Source organism: Tetranychus urticae, chromosome 1, assembly GCF_039701765.1.
Source record: "Tetranychus urticae isolate SD_2017Ah chromosome 1, NJAU_TeUrti_SD_1.0, whole genome shotgun sequence".
NCBI lineage: Eukaryota > Metazoa > Arthropoda > Arachnida > Trombidiformes > Tetranychidae > Tetranychus > Tetranychus urticae.
The window spans coordinates 30,052,231-30,071,294 of NC_142958.1; the positions used below are offsets into that span (position 1 = coordinate 30,052,231).

A 19,064-nucleotide genomic window follows, 5' to 3' on the forward strand; every position below is an offset into this window, starting at 1 on the left:
TAATGATGGAATAATCATTCAATTGAATAACTGAGTCAAACTGACAGTCATGATGAATTGTTTGATATCCAATAACGATCAACATTCAAAGTCTGTGCCTTTTTGTACTTTGAGTGTTAAAACCAAACACAATTAAACTCGCCTTTCCCTTAATAATCAAACAATAAACTTGATTACAGAAACTATACATTTTTTGATGTCAGTTGATGAGAAAATTGTTAATAAATCAGGATTACATTTGCAACTAACCATAAAAATGGTAAAGCTTTTTGGTAATTTAGTAAGTTATTAGCCCGTCAAAAAAAGTAAGACATTGTATAAATGTTTAGTTTTTGTTTCATTCAGATTGAAATAATTGTAATAATAATGATAATGATGATAATAATAGTACAATATAAATGACAATAAACCTGAAACTGGAATTACAATTGCATTATAAATAAACAAAAGTTCTGAAGATAGGTTGAACAATATTTCGCTTGGTAAGTTTTATGAAGTAAAGATGAAATAATAATAACAATGAAAAGCATTTACAATATTGGGATATTGGATGACGAAAGTGATGATCAAATGATTACAATGACGGCACTGGATGAAATATTTAACAACCATTTAGTAATAAACCTTGTTTGTATCTATTTTTTGTTTCCTCAATTTGAACATCATCACCATCATCGGCATCACAATCATTGTAGGCTTTGTCTGAATGATATACTTTTCCTTATTACTTTTTACAGTGCATTTCTCACCATTTCAAATCAAATTAAACTCCATATCGACATATATATTAACAATTTGACAAGAATCAAATAAATTAAGATAGATAAAATCTGTGATTAAAATAAGACAAAGGATAAATTTGAATCCATTTCAAATAAAAACTGAAACTATTTTGTGAAGTTAAAAATCTAATTAAGTAAGAAATGAAGACTATTTTTTTAAGTTCATTTTAAATCTTCATTGGTGAGATTCTTACTCAATTATTGGTAATAAAAACATGTTAAGTTGTCAATCTTATAATAAAAACTCTGGCATTAGTTTCAATTGTAGTTTGAAATGGATTTTACAATGAAAAAAAACACTAGATTTTCTCTATTCACAATTCATTAGTCCACTTAATGTATCCAATATGAGCTGAAAATCTTTCTTTAAAAATCTGACATCTATTATTTATACTATTTATAATTCATAAATATATATATTTTGAATATATATATTCATATCTTTTTTTTACTTCCAGGAACATGGACCACGCAGTTATCTACACTCACAAATATCACTAGTCAATCAAAGGATAAACTAGGTGATATCCATTTGTGCCCATTTTTGATTGATTGTAACAAAATACACATTCTTTTCCATAAATGTTTCTCTCTAAGTTGCTTTAAATCCATCTCCAGATTTCTTTTGGGGTCCAAGTGGTGAAAACAATTTTTGCTTGGACTTTTTCTTCCTTTTGGTTGCTTTAAATCATCAAATTGGTAAAATAGTTGATTACTCTATCACAGACAGCGAAAAAGACGAGCGAGCAAAGACTTATGGACATGTCAGTTTGCCGTAAGATGATTTTTGTTAAAAAAAAGTAGAATTCAGAAAACAGCGAAGATGACTGATGATATTAAATATAGAAATAATGGATGATGATGGGAAGCATAGCTCGGTAATATTGTAGAAAACACTTGAGGTCGTGAAAATTAATCATCTTATAACAATCTTATAATTTTCAAAGTCCTTATTCTTGATGAAATGGAGATGACTTTTGACAACAAGAAGGAGAAGAAAAAAGTAATAAATGAAGAAGCATTTTCATCTGTTTATCCCACATGAAGCCTTTGGTTTGGAAAGTATTTTTCTTTTTGGCTTGTTCGTTGCTTGTACATTTTCCTAACTTGGTAAATTTTATCCTGATCTCGTGTTCCTCTTTTTGATTATGATAACTTTTGAATATATCGTGCTTTGCCGTTTGTTGCGATTTTCTTGAAGAAAATAAAAGTTCTCTCAAATTCTTAATTTTGATGTTAATATATCATTATAAACATTTTCATCAATCCTTATATATTTGTCTTTCGAGAAATCCAAAACATACAACGGATCTTTAACAACTTGTGGATTATATCCTTCACTGCAAAATTTGGTCTTGGTCAATTTAAATGTTCCTGTAGTTTCCATTTGTGAAACAATACGAACTATCACCGGTATTGAAAAAGAGGGCAACACTTTGTGCATTTTGTGTAAGAAATTATCTAAATCAAGGCCTTTCTCAGTCTCCAAAATGGCTACCATTCCAGCTTTACCTTCACAACCAGGAATATCAACACCAAAAACAACACAGTCAACCAATTCCAAAATATTACTAATAACTGCTTCTACCTCACTGGTTGAAACATTTTCACCTTTCCAACGGAAAGTATCACCGGTACGATCTTTAAAATACAGATAACCGTAGGTATCCATGTAAAGAAGGTCGCCTGAAAGAAAGGCTGAATCACCTTTACGAAAAACGTCTCGAACAATTTTCTTTTTAGATGCTTCAGAGTCAACATAGCCGTCAAATGCTCGTGAGGGATCCGATTCAATGATTTTACCAACAAATTCACCGCATTCACCACCTTGACAGAGAACACACATTCCATTTGCATCTCGAACAGGTTCATTAGTGTTTTCATCAATTTTAATCAATGCCACTGGATAGACACTGGGTAATATGCGTGAAATAAAGCCACATGAGCCTTCTTGATTGTCAACATTAACTTTAAGAAAAAAAAGAAGCAAATAAGAAAAGAAAAATTAGTCATACATTCATTGAGAATTTTCATGAATCAATCAATAGAGAAAAACAATTTCAATGTCATCCTAATGAGCTTTCCTTCAAAAAATGACTGGACAGTACAAAAACATGCAGAGTGGCAATTAAAATAATCAAGATAATTAAATTTTGATTGAATGAATTGATAAACAAAATTGGTAACTAAATTAAAACTAGAAATATATTGGAAAGACAAGGCCAAAGTTTTTACAGTGTTAGAGTAGCATTGAAGACGAAGAAAAATATAAATATTGAAACAATTTACTAAAATTTGTTGAATTACAAATAATTTCATGAAAAGTCAACATCGTGATGACAATGAAGATAATTGAACACCTTTAATGGTCAACCGGTTTCAAGAGAAAAACAAAATTAATATTGAATGTTGATGACTATTTGTTGATTCAATTTAAGGTGAACTTTTCCTTCTAGAGTAGTTTAACAACGAGATGATGGTAACCTGTCAATTAATATTTCAATAAACTGACAAAATTAGCTAACAGTTAAGTGGCGAAACAAAATTCATTTTTGCTCAAGTAATTTTCCCAATTTCAGATTTATTTATTACATTACACTTAACCTTCAAGTTAGCCCTGTTATTGACCTAAATTGTGATGGCAAAGACTAAAAGTTAAATGTGAAAATGTTTACTGGTTTTGAGGTTTTTGTTTTACAGCAGAAATGAAAAGGTCCAAAAGATTTAATGAAACAACTTTCCGAGTAAGTTCATGGAAAGTATAAAGGTTGCTTGTGCTAAGTTTGCTCGGTCGAAACCTAATTGTGAACTAAAATGAACCTTTATTTACATTTACGTTTTTGTTCATCCACCTAAATTTCAAAGTTAATCAAAAAAATGTTCATGAAACTTTCAAATGTTACATTAGATGCAAACTAAAAGTGATTGCCTTAAGGCTTGGATTGGCATTAGTTGACCGAGATGATCTTGAAAAACGGAATAAGAGAGAATGAAAGAGAAAGTTAAAGAGCCTGAGGAAAGGTTGATTCATCGAGTTGGAAGAACTTTTATAATGAATGATGAGAAATGATAACAAAAACTCGTAATATTTCAGCAACATTTATAATGTTAATGAAAAGGTGAGAGGGAAAAAGGTCTGCAAAAAACACCTTCACTTTTAACATTTACATTTAACGGTTGACTTATCAATTCTGAAAGAGATTTTCAATGATTTTCGTCATTATCATGATAATTTACTTTTTTCTTCAGCGCTTTTCTTTTTTTCTCGTCTCTCTTTCAAGCACTCCTCTGCCTTCATCAAAGAAGGCCAAGTGTTTAGTTTATTTTCAGTTTTAGTCATTCATTTCAATTTATTTATTTTTTTTGAATCACTTTTCCTCTCTCAATCGATTGAGGCTAATTTTTAAGTGTCTATTGTAAACTTGACTTGAGTGGTCATTTGAATGGTCTTATTGTTCATTTTTCATGAATTTAAAGTTCTCGATTAGAGGGAACATCCCATGAACCAGGTTTAAGTGAGTTTGATTTTTCATGAAATTAAGAAAATTTAGTGGTCAAACAAGCTAACCACTTAACAATTGTAAAGTGTTATTCCTAAAAATTTAAAATTAAATGTTACGTCAATTAAACCATGTAAACATTGAAAATTAATGCTTGAAATAATGATGACGGTACTTACTGACATTGGCATTGCCCTCAGTTGAACCATAAAATTCACCGATTCGAGTAATGTTGAATCGATTGGCAAATTGGGACCAAATTTTAGGCCTTAAACCATTGCCAAACATTAAAGTAACTTTATGCTGAGTATCAGTTGGTTTAGGGTTTTGAGCTAATAGATATCGACATATTTCACCAATATATTGGGCAGCCTGGAAAAAAGAGAGCAAAGAGTTAAAAGATTGGTTAGTACTTGACTTGACAAATTAAGAAGCATAAGGAGCATTAATAAATTATAATAATTTACATAGTTCGTTAACTTATGAAATTAACCTGTTAAACAAGGAAATATTTTTCATTCGTCTCCTTTTCAACTCCTACTTTTACCCCTTAACATCGCTTTCTCTCGCTTTCTCTCTCCTTTTATGGTTCTATCAGGTTTCCTCTTCAAGGTTCTGGTTTAACTTACCGTGCAGTTATATTTGATACAATCAGTCCAAAACTTTGAAGCGGAAAATTTTGCTCGAAGGGCAATGGTATCACCAAAAATTAAACATTGACACGTTCCTAATGAACCGCCAGCTAAATGATAAAGAGGAAGACAATTGTAGATAACTTCATTTGGACGGAATCCAATCAAATTTCGGAGAGCAGCACCCATCCAATAGTAACGATTATGTTTGATGATAGCAGCTTTGGGTAGTCCTGTAGTACCCGATGTGTAAATATAAAACAAACGATCTAGACATGGATAGAGGGAAAAAAGAGAATAAAATATAAATGAAAATTGTTTGCGTGCTTAGTAAATCAAAGTACCACTCTTAAAATATGACAAAGTTGCAATGAATCAAATGACATTGTAGTGATTGATAGTGCAAGTGTTCACAAGACAATGAAAGAAAACATGAAATGAGAAAATTTTGGATTAAATATTAATTTAAAGCAATGAATTTAAATTAAGAAAACATTTTTTTCGTGATATTAGTACTTCTAATGTCATTTTTTTCTACCTCTCCTCCCTCCTTTTTTTCCTACAATTTGAATGTAACTAATCGATAAAATATAGCATTACTAACTACTCTATTATGATGCATGGATATCACCTCATGAAAATATACATAGATATCTAATGTTTCTAGATTGTTTCATTATTTTGTTTGTTACTGATTAACTTTTAACAACTCATGTTCAGTATAACTACTAAATCTTATCCAACATATCAACATAATTATCGTTGATGTTACTCAATGTGTTAAACCCCTTTCTAGTTATTAATACTTGTTCAATTCCCAACCTTCTTTACCTAACTATTTACCAATCAAGTTTCTTCCATCTCTTGCAATATTTATCAGTAAAATGTTGTAGAGAAAATTAAAGTCAAATTACCATTAACGTTGCCTTTCCACACGGTCGATGGAAGTGAGGACGAACTTTCATCAATCAAATTATGCAGTGGTTTAGCTGAAATGATATTGGAGTCGCATTTTCCTAGGCATAAATATTGCATTCCTTCTTGTTTCTTATCCAAGGTTGGAGCTATTTCTTCGATTGCTGTAAAAAAAGAAACAATAGTAAAAAAGAAGAAATTAATTTAAGAAATGAATTTTTTTCACCAACACGCATTTTCAATTTAAATTTATCAATAGCGCCTAGCGGAGCAAGGAGAAGGTTATGAGCGCTAAAAATTCACATTAACGTTAAGTCAAGTGAACCGGATAAACAAAAACAAAACAAGAGTTGGTGAGAAAAAGAGACAACAGTTATACCAATTGTATGCAAAGTAGAGATAGTGATTTTTCAAACTGTTTAACATGACAATTGTGAAAATTAAATCAAAGATTCTCATCTTTAAATACATTTTTATAAGATAAATTTCTTACCTTTAGAAAGTTCACTTGAAAAAATGACAGCTCTACATTTAACAACAGTTATTGAATGGACTAATGTGGCCAAACGAAGATTGGCATTAATGAGAGCTGTAATTATTCCAGCTTTTGAAAGACCCAACCAAAGGGCTATAAATTCTGGACGTGAATCCATGAAAAGGGCAACCTCTTGGCCAGGTTGATAACCTAGGCCGAGAAAAGCATTTGCTACCTTATTTGAATAATCATCAAGATCTTTAAAGGTCCACACTTGATCTTCAAAAAGGATTGCAGCTCGGTTAGGATGTTTTTTGACAGTTTGAAGAAATAGCTGAGGTATGGTGGCATTGCGTTTCTTCATTAGGTACAACGAAACTTTGGTTTTGACTAAACGGTAAAGGCTTTTCAAATCACGAGAAGCTGTACGTACAATAATTCTAAGAAAAGTCCAACCACCGCTGACAATATAAATTGTCAACAGGGCTAAAAGGGTCTTCCAGAGACCAATAAAAACTCCTATGGAACATCCCACTAAAAAGATGATTTTGATGTTGTTAATTTTAGCATACATTTTTAGGCAAAAAAATGATGAGGAGGAGGAAGAGGATAAAGGAAAAGTGTGATGGTTGATACTGTTAGTTAAAGATGTTTTCAGTTATCCACTGGAGGTAGTTGATGATACACTCCAACTATCCAAGCACAATTTCAAACGGACAATGATTCAACGATAATATGTACAAAAAAAATCAAATCAATGAAAAAGTGGAGCAAAAAAAGATAAAATTTACTTTCCATTTAGCCAGATGATTGAAAGGAAAGGCCTATTCGTACAAAAAACTTGTACGAATAGGCTTTTTGCCTATTTGTACAAATGCGAATTTCAACGCCATCTCTTGTGTAATTCAAACACTAAGCTTGATTTAAAAAGGTTAACAATAATTAGAATGAGCTAAACTTGAATATAAAATAAGTTTAGACAGTCCAGTGGTTAAAGAGTAGGTTAGAGCATTAAGATTTTGAAAGGATTGAGGGTTCAAAACTGGTCTGAATATTTTTTATGCCAATGGCTAAATCAAAAGAACGGTCGATAAATTGAAAAGCGCTTAATTTTTTGCTTCGATTGCCTTTCATAAATGAACAAAAGGCAATCGAAGTTCAACTTTGACCTCGATTTCCTCAGAGGAATCTTTAAACTGCACAAATGAACTCAGTTCTCATGTGCCTACAAACCAACAGAGTCTAAATTTCAAAGAAATTAATTTTTACCCGTTTTTTGCCCATTTCTGTCAATTTTTGTGCATAAATGTGGTAATTAGTCCCTACAAATTAACAAAGTCTCAAATCTTAACCTAAATAATCAAGTTTTTGACACTATTTCATAGAGTTTAAACAGACGCGCCGTACTCTTAAGCCAAATAAAAGTCTACTACATATCCAAGGATTAGAATCTTATCAGATATTTTTTTGTACGAATAGGGCTTACCTGATTGAAAGTGAAGAGTGAGCCGAACATCCAATTTGCTATTCTCAATTTTAACAACAACCCTATAGATGACGCTACTAAAAGTACCAACGCCATCTATTGATGTAAAAAATAGAAAAGGAAAATATGATTTAAAAAATTGTTAGCTTTTCCCAAGTTTATTAATTAGTTAATTTATAAGTTTCATTAGTGCCTCAATTTAATCTTTTATAACCTTTAGATCAAATGTTGAATCAGATAATTGGATAATCAAACCATATGCTTATAATCTACCATAAAATACCAGATATAACAATTCGGAGTTGATGTAATTTTGAGTTTTACTTGGCGATCGTGTTAACCAAACCTGTACTGGAAAATAATGCTGATTAACAAAATACTTAAACCTGATTATAAACACTCAACAGTTTTAACCTCTCCAGTTTTCATAATCGTGCAGTATCAGCATGAATGACAATATTAATATACAAATTGAACCGTCTCAATATCGTTCTTCATGTTGTTCAAAGTCATTAGTCTTAAAATTCCTAATGTCTTCTGTTTTTCACAACTCTTGGGATTTCAATATTGCCTGGTATACATTTCACTGATTATTCAATAGGAAAACCCAATTAGTTATTTAGGATGAAACAACCAAAATGAATCTCAAGGTTTGCCAAAGAAATGCTGATGCCAAAATTAGCCACACATTTCGCTTACTTTGTGTATCGACTGAAAAAAATGAGCAATTTTTAGGTTCTTTTTCAAACTCTTGGCTTATTAAAATAACTGATTATTGATTTCAATCATATGTAATGTTAAAAATTGATATTTAAACTTTGGATGCTTCAAATGAAGTGGAAAATGTGAGTTATCAAAGTCATTCACTCTAATCATGGTTTTTTTTCAAAACTGGTTGAATAACTTTTCCTTCAGGGTTACCAAGAGATTATTAAACATCAACCCTAGTCTTACATGAAGCTGATTCCTAACCATCTGATAAATAAGTGACTCTAATCAATTTACCTGATCAAACATAATTAACTTTCCCATTCAGCCATAGTTCAGTAAGTTTACCCTTTGATAATCACCCATTTTATAAAGCTTTTTGTTGTTACCTGTTAAGCCAACATAAAGTATCGTAAATTCAGACTGTCACAATTTAAAAGATAACTGTCTTCTGAATAACTGTTAGCCAACATGATAAGATTGTCAAAAATCATTGATTCACAGATGTTGAGAGATAGGAAAATGTTGGAATGAATTTATCTCCAAAACATGCTTATTGTGTGTTAAGATTCAATGAATATTAAGATGTGTAACAATTACTGTTTTATTTGTAACTCAACTTTCATTAATCACTCAATTTAATAGTAAATCCTATTATAAATATTTGAATTGATCAATGAGCTTCCAAGTAAGATGTTTAGTTGAATTTAAATCAATAATCTTGAGTAGCGTGTGTTGAGTTAAGAGGTAAACATTGATTTAATGGGAGAAAAATTTCTTACCTTTCAATCCATCAATCTATTGAATGTGTTCAATAAGTTAATCATGAAAAGATGGAAGCAAATTAAGATCATTAATTAATTTGAACATTGAACATCACAATAGGAACAATGGAATTACAATTTTTCAACTTTCGTTTAATGCAAACAATCCAACAATCAAGTTAACCTTAACAGTTACAAACTACCGTTTTCATTGACAGTCATGCTAATTATCAATTGGTTAAACTAAAAAAAGGTTAATGATCGTTAATTTCTTAATTTACTTCTTCTTCTCAAATAATGTTAACAATTGTCATCATCAGGAAATAACATCATTTGTCAGTTAAATGAAAGATTGGTCAGAAAAGCAATTTCAATCAATCGTTCCTGGAATCCTGAGAGTGACCCATAAGTCAATTACATTACCTTTAACTGGCTATTCATTGTCAATAGATTCAACTAACCAAACAATCAATTAATCTGGCCTAAATTCATTCAACGTTAAACCATTGTTTTGTTACTCAGCTATTGTTAAAAAAAGGTGAGAGTTGAAAATGTTTAGCTTCAAGTAAATTGTAATTCAGTGTTTTCATCTCTCATCCATTAAGTTAATTTTCAATTTCAATATTAATCAAATTATTACGATTAATGCTAGCCATTGATTTGAAATACAATTTGACCAAAAGTCAGTTGAATATTCAATCTTACAATTGTTAGTCTGAAATCTGGTTTCATTACATTAAATTTGGTACATTGAGTACGAAAGCGATTTTCATTGCGGCGACATAATACTAAGATTAATCAATTAATCTGTGATTAATGGAATGACGTGTTCATCATTGATTTATATGTCATTTAAATTGCGTAATGAACCTATTAAAATTATCATTAAATCTTGGAACTGATGAGCCTTCTGTAAGCTTCAGATTGGTGTCTTACGATTATCATGTGTGTTCAAGATAATGGTAAAAATAGGTGAAAGTATTATTAGATTGGATGGGTAAAAATAATCCAAAAAGCAGGTTATAATACCTTAAATTGATTTATTTCAATTTCTTTGGGTACAAAATAAGGTGTCTCGATGATTACAGATTTGTATTGATAAATTGTTTTGTTTCATCTCATGTCACCTTTCTTGATTCCTTCTTGATTAAATCATTATCAGTCGAAAAAATCTTGTAACAATAAAGTGCTTTCATCTAAAATTGAATGTGACGGTTAACAATTAAGCTGCTTTAAACTCGATTCCAAGAAAGGTTGCACTTGTTGTTTCCTGACTTGTACCAATTGTGTTATTAAATTGCCTATCAGTCATTGGATTGGTATTCAACAATTGTGCGATTATTTCTGGCCATGAGTTATTGTTACAGCAAGATAAGAATTGATTAGAAATTTAGAAATAAAAGAAATTTTTCCTTTTATTTGGATTTCTCAAATAATCGCAATGTAACAGTATTTAGGTATAAAATTTGGTTTTGGCTTCAATTGAGGTGATTTTGGTGGAAAAATTACTTTACAAGGCGTTAGTTGATTGAAATTCTCAAAGGTCTGAGTATATACAATATTGACGGTGACATTTTAATTAGTTCCGTTCATTTTTTCAGTTGTTATCAACAACCAGGTCTGATAAATATTTCCACTGGTTTAGCTTGCTTCAGTCCAGGAATACAATCAGAGATTACCAATATCCTTGGTTTATGAGACATAATTCAATGGGTATAATGTTTAAGAGACTTTGATCCATCTTCATAAGATATTAGAGGGAAGCAAATCAATCACAGCAGAAGTTCATCTTGGCTTTAAGCACTGGTGAACCATTTCAGATAAAATTCATCGAGAGTTTGGCAGATCCTTAGGTTTGCAGGTCAAAATTTGTAGAGATTGGTTGATGCCGAAGATTTCGCATTGTTGGTCTTATGTGTTGCTGAAAATTGAGAGAAAAGAATAGTTAGTTTTAGCTTATTTTCGGGTAATTGCTAGCAAGATTGATATCTATTCAATATTTCTATGATATTGGGATGATTGTTTATTGTATTATATAAATACTTACCATGTACATCGAGTCAGTCAGCTCAATACGATTTTTAAGGTACCCATTCTCAACAGCATGTGATTTTGATCTAGATAAGAAAGAGGAAACAATGTAAGATTTACTCTAAAATTTCACAAACAAATCGAGACTCATTACAATTGATAAGTGATGGTCGCTGACTGCTTGTGCTTGACTGACCTTCGAGCAACAATGATACTCGTCACAATGAAAATCACTATAATCGATGTTAAACATGAGGCAACTACAATAGTCATTGTTCGCCAAAATACAGCAACTTTGTTGATTTTTTCACATTTATCACCAGTATACCAAGGATCACACCTAAATATGTGCACAAATATAAATATTGTGTTAATGACTCTTAAATTTTGTTGTGGTTAAACAAGACAAAAAACAAACAAATCTAAGGACTAAAGAGTTAGCTTAAAAAACAATGACACCTTACCTGCAAAAGGCTGATTGATTTGCCGCAATCACACACTCGCCATGTTGACAAGCTTGGAATTCACATAATTCTATTGATAAAATATAATTAAACATAAGAAATTAAATAATAGCTGACAATTGTGATAATTGTGAGAGCAAACTTGCACAAAACATTTCTTCAAAGCATCAATTGAAAGTAAACACATTGTCTATGATTCACAGGTTCAAGTGAGAACAGAGTTTATAAATCTTTGTTTACTCTCTCATAAAGCTAACTTGTTAGCTAGATTTTTAAGAAGTGTTAAATATATTACCTGTACATTTCCCTAAAACGTCGATATAATTGTCATCGCAGACACAGTTATATGATCCGATAGTGTTAACACACGTCGAATGGCCCTGGCACAGTGTTTCACCAGCAAAACATTCATCAACATCGACACAGTAGTGTTTAGTTAAAGATGGATCTTCCATGTCTAATTTCATAGCAGTTTGTGATGTAAATCCAGGATCACATACGCATTTATATTTGGTTTCATCATGGTCAGGAAGACAGGCTGATTGTTTTGGACAATAATCAATGGAACGTTCTTTACATGGTCTTAAATCAGATTCTTCAAAGGTTCCTTTACGAACTAGTGTTTTTGACGGAATCATGCAATAATCATGCCTTGTATCATTCGGACTAAAGACGTCATAGCAAAACATTGCCAACATTGGCGAAAAACCAATGAATTTACTCTTTAATTGTAATGAAACAGTTATTTTAAAATCACCTACTGCTCGACTATCGTGCTTGGCTGGCATAGTTAATGAATAAGATGGTGTAGCAATATTTGTATCCCTTTTCTCTTTCTTTTTAACCTTTTCATAGGACATCAAGGTGACAGAGTCGATCATTTGGTTGGCAAATTTTTTAACATTAGGAGCCAAGATTGAATCAACGTAACGGGCAACTATACGATCCATGAATGATTCGTGTTCTGTTTGGAACCACTGATTGATAACAGCACGAGTGTATATATTACAATCTCGTAGAAATTTGGAATCAACTTTGTTGCAAAAGGTTTCCACCAAAGTGTCTGCGGATGTATCAAATCTATGCAATTTACTGTCAGATATTTTAACCAAGAATGTCGCTTTAATCGCGTGTTGTGCTAAATAACAATAACCTGACTTCATTACAAAACCTGGTCGACATACACACGTTGCAACATGGCTTCCTTCTGTTTCATCGATGAGTCGGCATACAGCGTTCATTGATTCACATTCAGACTTCATTTTCCTACATTTATCAATACAAAATCCATCTACAAAAGTTTTACCCGGTGGACATAAACAGCGATAAGAAAAAGTGTGCCCGTCCGATCGAGGTTCACACAACGCATTACGTGTATTACATTCAACAAAACCTCTATTTCCTGGGAAGCAAATTTTTTCAAGCTCACAAAGACCATCCATAGTTCGAACCGTTGGCGGATTGCAAATACATGTTAAACGACTGTTGATCAGACTACAACGGGAAGTGCCACCACAAGTATCATGGACATACTTAAGCCACTTTCGATTACCATTATCAGCCAATTTACAAATGTCAACACATTTGCCAGTACCTTCATCCCATTCCCAGCCAGATGAGCATACACATGTTGACATGTTGTTACTATCAAGAACACAGACGGATCCTTCTGGACAAGAGATTGTACAATTGAATAGCGGTTTACAACTTCCATCACTTGCGACGAATTTGTAACCACTATGACAAGCACAGCTAGGAACTCCGTTGGGTACCGTACAATAGTGACTACAGCCCAACTTTTGAGCTATCCAAGGGGAACAACCTTCAGGAAATACACAACTTTGCTTGTTTTCGTCGTACACATGATTATTGTCACAGTAACAATAATAATTGGTACCAAATGGAAAACACTTGGCTGTTCCACATCTTTTGTAGCAAGCGTCCATTTTAACACATTTCCCTTCGTACATGGTAAAGCCTAGATCTTGATTACATACTTGACATGGCCTTTCCAATGACCAGGTATCTTCATCACAAGAATAACCATGCGGACAGATACCAATCATACCAACACATTTAGACACAGGTTCGCAGTTTCCTTTTATCTGAATGAGTTTACTTTTATCCATAGAATATGATTTATTTAAATTCCAATATCTCATTATTTCACATTCACAGGTGTATGAATCTGGACTGTAAGCCATTGGATTACATGTTCCTTCACCTTGGCTACAAAATTGATCCCCTGTAAATCCAGTAAATGGATCAACAGTTTGGCAAAAGTTGATTGCTTCACAATGATATCCAGTCCAGCCTCGATTACAATCGCATTTATATTGATCTGGTTCCAAATTGATACACGTTCCATGGCCCATACAGTTTAATTCACCTTCACGACAACCATCTCCAACATCAGCCTCATTCAAAATTAATTTAGATTCCTGTGTTGAATTATAAGTGACCTTAATCAAAATATAGCAAAATGTTGATTTTTTGAGAGCATTGGTCGCAAAGCTTTCAAATTTAACGTTTAAATGTTTAAACGATCTCATCTCGTCTGGAGAATCATCATCAATTTTGAGTAAATTTCTTGAAAAGACAACGTGACCATTTGATTCATGGAGACTTAACGTTACTGAAAACGCTCCGAAAAGCTGTTGAGCATTCAACACACCACGGAATCTTAGTCCAGGACTGTATTTAAACCATTTTGAAAAAATATATGAATTACCGTCCTTTTGACCGGGAAAAGTTAATTCGATAAAGAAATTTGTCGAGTTATCAGCATAAGTGTCCAAAAAAGAGGGAACGATTGTCCATTCTCCTTTCGCTTCCGGACGACTAAAATGATGAAGAAAATTGTTGACTGTTCGATATTGACTTTGACGGCGTAAACCAAGATACTCAAGTGAAAAGGCCACCAAATCATCTTTATTGAAGATATTTGATGTTAACGTGATTTCTGATTCATTAGCTCCTTGATGCTCTTGGCCCTGAGCAAACCACCGTGGGCATAAAGTGATTGTCTTCCATTTATACTTATTACTTTCAGTTTCAAGGGTTGTATCAAAATCAAGGGTAATCGCACCAATATCGACACGAATACTACTTTTACCAGTTATCCAATATGCAAGATCAACACAAGCCATCATGTCATCTTTCTCGGATAAAATAATTGACGCTGTCTCATGTGTTTCATCTGTATACCAAAAGTCGCCAAATTTTTCACTGCGTTCAGGTATTCGTTCTGATGACCAAAAGCCACCCTTGATTGTAAATGTTGATGGACAATTATCTTTAGTACAAGTAGCATCCACACATCTAACTGGGGATTCAGTATCACTACTACACGATTCATTTGAAAGTAAAGATTGAGCATCTAAATAAACGATGGAAGATACACAATTATGAAAATGATTTGAGATACTTTTCTCTATTTCCTGTCAATTTAACTTTGAACGTACTTTTCGATACACAAATGTATTTCAAGTTAATATCCTTAATTGCTACCAAATAATTATCGGTTGGCTCTATTTTATCCTGGTAATCCTCATTATCGCAAACTTCAATGTCAACTCTTTTATCACATTTAAAGTTGAACTCGTTGTTTCTGGCAGCAGTATAAACAGCATAGTTCCAAGTGGATGGATCAAAATCATCAAAAAGGATAAATTTGGTGGCTGGCATGGATCGATGGCAGGGCATCACAGCCAATCTAAATAATTCAGTTCCCTCTTTAACCACAGAGAATTTAGTTTTATTCCAATTGGCCCAATACATGAAACTGATTTCAATGCCGGTCGTATCACAATTAGGTTGCGGTGGATTCTTATAAACAATATTCATACATGCATTTGGACCAATTACGTAAAGATAATCGTCATCGGTTGGAGGTCTATTTTCACCAAGCATCCTCTTCCATGCACTGGTTACCACCATATCTGGACAGAAAATTAAATATGAATTAATATGATTTAATTTGTTTTTTCCCAACTATGGCAACCCGATAGTTAATTGAATCAAACAAGCCGTGTTAGACCTTGCGTCCATACAGATTTAACATTAAAACCAATCTCTAGTCTAAATGTCATTTTTGTGTGTTGTCTCAATTAAAGCTATTTACATTATGATTACATTTTTTGACTCTCCAAAAACAATTGTATCAAATCGATAATATGAATTACACAATGAAACAATGAACATGTTCAAGTATCACCTCTCATCAATTAAAAATTACTTTATATTATTGTTAAATTCCAAGCTATATCAATTGCTGAATAGATTTATTGATGAAAACAGCAAAAATGGAATTTCGATGTGACAAATTGTTTCACATGCTGATTAAAAGTGATATTAATATACGAGGTATCTGATGTTTCCATTTTCAGTTTGCGTCCAATCTCTTGAATTTTTTCCACCACGCATTTTTAGCTAACTTTTCCTGATTATTCTGAATATTTTATTGATTAAATCTATTTACAAATACAAATGAGATTGTTACATAGATTGTGACTCAATTAAACCCAAAAGCACAGCAATCCAATAGACATACGCTTCACGATTATAAACGCATCTAAATTTCTCAGACCATCTAAACTGATTTAATTTTGTTTACGATTGAATATGGGCTAATCACAAGTAATAACATCTAATAACACATAAAAAATAAACAGAGGAACATAATTGACTTCAGGATTTAACGTACCTGAGGTTCCATTTTCAATTGAGACAATTATTGGACTAGAGGCAAGGATGAAGATGATGAATAATAAAAAATTATATGACTTTGATTTCATTGTTAAGATGGGGTTAATTAAGTAATAAGGATGAGAGATCATTCCAATAAAGATGATTAAATTAAAACAGATGATGAAAATAAGTTATTTGGGAATGGGTTAAAACACAATACACAGTTAGGATGAGTTATGTATTTATCAAAATAGTATGTCAGAGAATCCCATTGGTTATTTGACAATTAGTCGATTGTATGAGTGTAAGTTGATTAACTTGATGGTGTTTTACTTCGATGAACAGTAAGCTCATGATAATTTAATCCTATTAGATTGAACTGAATACAATCTACTAGGATAGAGATGAAAACTAATAGTAAATGAAAATAAAGTCATGAAGAGTCGATGTCAGTTAATCCATCACTATTTTGCTTATCAATAATTACTGAATGAGAGAGAGAAAGAAAAATCATTAAATCAATTAATTGAGGGAGAATCGAAAGACTATTTTTGCTTTCAAGTGTCAATGGTTAATCAGCTAATTGTTCAAGTTTGTAGACAGAGAAGGTCTGAGTAAAGTGAGAAAAGGAGCAAAAAAGCTTAATGATAAAAATTAATATGAATTCCATGCTGATAAAGATATATTGTTGTTGATTAAAATGATCTGGATAATCTATTCCTATCTTTCAATGTTTACAGGATATTCATTGCCATTCAGTTCTCAATAATCTAGATGAACAATTGGAACTCTGCTTCAAAATAAATCCTTTCCCAATCCGTCATCATATTTCTTGAGTTCACTGAGTCCGAGCTGAACCCATCTTGCTCTAAATTAAAAACCAAATTTAATCTTTTTCCATATTTTTAATAAATTCATATTAATTTGAATTGAGTTTGTCTTGATTCTTAAAACAGTAGAGGTGATTACGTTGTGATCTTTAGATTGTGTTAAAAAATGCTTTGATAGTACATCTTTCAATTTGTTGCCAATCTATTACAAATTATTTGGGATTAATAAATTATCCTTGGAAGTGACTTTGGTCAACTTTGGTTTGAATTACGTTAAACATCGGTGGTGAGAACGACCTTTCCTTCACTGAACCCGTTGGTTGACTTTTCAAAGGCTTCCAAGTAATCTACCATCTTGACTGGAACCACTTTTGGAGCTTTCAACTGACCAGATTTAAACATTGATACAAGTTCAGCACTCATTCTTAGGTATTCTTCAGGATTACCTCGGTAAACCTTGGCTAACCAGAATCCAACGAAGCGAAGTTGTTTAAATATGGTTGGTCCGGCAGGAACCTCAATTGGCTTTTTGGTCATGGTTCCGTAAATGACCATTGTAGCTTCATCAGCCAAATGACGAATACAATTGTTAGCATTTTCACCGCCAATACATTCAAAGGCAAGAATAGGTTTTGGAGTTCCACTGGACCAGATTTCATTCATGGCTTCATCATTGGCTATATCCTCTTCAGTAACAACATGATCAGCTCCATACTCAGTTAATTTACTGACTAATTTGGCCATATCATCGGGATTAGGTCGAGCGCGAACAACATTGATTGTTTTGTATCCCCAAGCTTTACAGAGTTGAATTACCAGCAAGCCAACAGCTGAGTTAGCTCCATTCTGCATCACACAATCACCTGTTGATAGAGTAAGAAAATAAATGTTGCTTTTAAAATGACAATTGATTACAATATTTATTGATTGTCTTTTATAATTTAATCACTGTATTGACTAAATTTTTATCTGACAGTAAAAAATGGGTTATTAGACTTACCTGGTTTTAAAGTGACAAAGTCTTTTAGCATACGGTATGCAGTTGGTGGATTAACCATAATCTGAGCGGCAGTATAAATGTCTAAATCTTTGTCAATAGACAATAAATCATTTTCCGAGGCAATGGCGTGAGTTCTCCATGTACCGAAGAGACCTTTACCAGGAATAACATGATCACCAACAGCCAATTTTGAAACGCCTGGACCAACTTTGAGGACTTTGGCTACTCCTTCATTACCAGGCACCAAAGGTAATTCAGCAGCAGAAGGATACCAACCTTCGATCACTCCAACATCAGAAGGGTTAATTGCTGAAGCAATAAATTGAATAAGAACTTCATTATCCTTTAAAGTTGCTTCCAAGTTGACACTGCTTGAAGTATCAACCTTTTCAATAGCCTGAGCTAATGGACCTTTGTTCTTTAAAACCAGGGAAAAAGACATTGTAAAAGGTAGATTATGAAAAATAACGATGAATGGGTTGATTGAAAAAAGTCAGATGTTACAGAGGATAAACACTGAAAGTAAAAGCCTGAAATTGAACCTTATTTATGTGATTATCAAACCTTGATTCACTAAAAAGTAAGCTATCAACTTCTCACTCTTTACTCTCTCTTCTCCCACCCTGCTTATCACCACCTCATCCCCAACCAATCTATGTTAATGTTGAAGAATCAAGGACATAATTGGCAAGAACGATTAAACCGCTTGAAATGATGTAGAAAATAAACTTTATATCGATTATTTTTGAGTACAAAGTGTACTTTATAGTCCTTAATATTATATTTGT

General features: G+C 32.5%; 3 protein-coding genes across 4 annotated transcripts; all 3 read right to left on the minus strand.

Annotated features, from left to right (window-relative positions):
• Positions 1-318: 318 nt before the first annotated feature.
• On the minus strand, positions 319-7,109 carry LOC107361996 (long-chain fatty acid transport protein 4). The gene is made up of 5 exons (XM_015928969.3): positions 6,323-7,109; positions 5,829-5,993; positions 4,912-5,183; positions 4,462-4,654; positions 319-2,750 (listed from the first exon to the last, which is right to left on the minus strand). The coding sequence occupies exons 1-5, from the start codon at positions 6,876-6,878 to the stop codon at positions 1,999-2,001; spliced, it is 1,938 nt and encodes a 645-aa protein (XP_015784455.1). The 5' UTR covers positions 6,879-7,109; the 3' UTR covers positions 319-1,998.
• A 3,550-nt stretch (positions 7,110-10,659) lies between these two features.
• On the minus strand, positions 10,660-16,920 carry LOC107361727 (uncharacterized). 2 transcript variants are annotated; one of them, XM_015928599.3, is made up of 7 exons: positions 16,463-16,920; positions 15,222-15,698; positions 12,053-15,136; positions 11,758-11,827; positions 11,490-11,633; positions 11,310-11,379; positions 10,660-11,183 (listed from the first exon to the last, which is right to left on the minus strand). In XM_015928599.3, exons 1-7 carry the CDS (start codon positions 16,593-16,595, stop codon positions 11,112-11,114), a joined length of 4,050 nt encoding a protein of 1,349 aa, XP_015784085.2. In that variant the 5' UTR covers positions 16,596-16,920; the 3' UTR covers positions 10,660-11,111. The 2 variants fall into 2 exon arrangements, with proteins under 2 accessions (XP_015784085.2, XP_089126156.1); XM_089270030.1 differs by having other exon boundaries at positions 11,448-11,633; positions 16,463-16,910.
• Positions 16,921-17,331: 411 nt separating this feature from the next.
• Positions 17,332-18,781, minus strand: LOC107361729 (enoyl-[acyl-carrier-protein] reductase, mitochondrial). The gene is made up of 2 exons (XM_015928601.3): positions 18,277-18,781; positions 17,332-18,139 (listed from the first exon to the last, which is right to left on the minus strand). Exons 1-2 carry the CDS (start codon positions 18,716-18,718, stop codon positions 17,550-17,552), a joined length of 1,032 nt encoding a protein of 343 aa, XP_015784087.2. The 5' UTR covers positions 18,719-18,781; the 3' UTR covers positions 17,332-17,549.
• Positions 18,782-19,064: the final 283 nt, after the last annotated feature.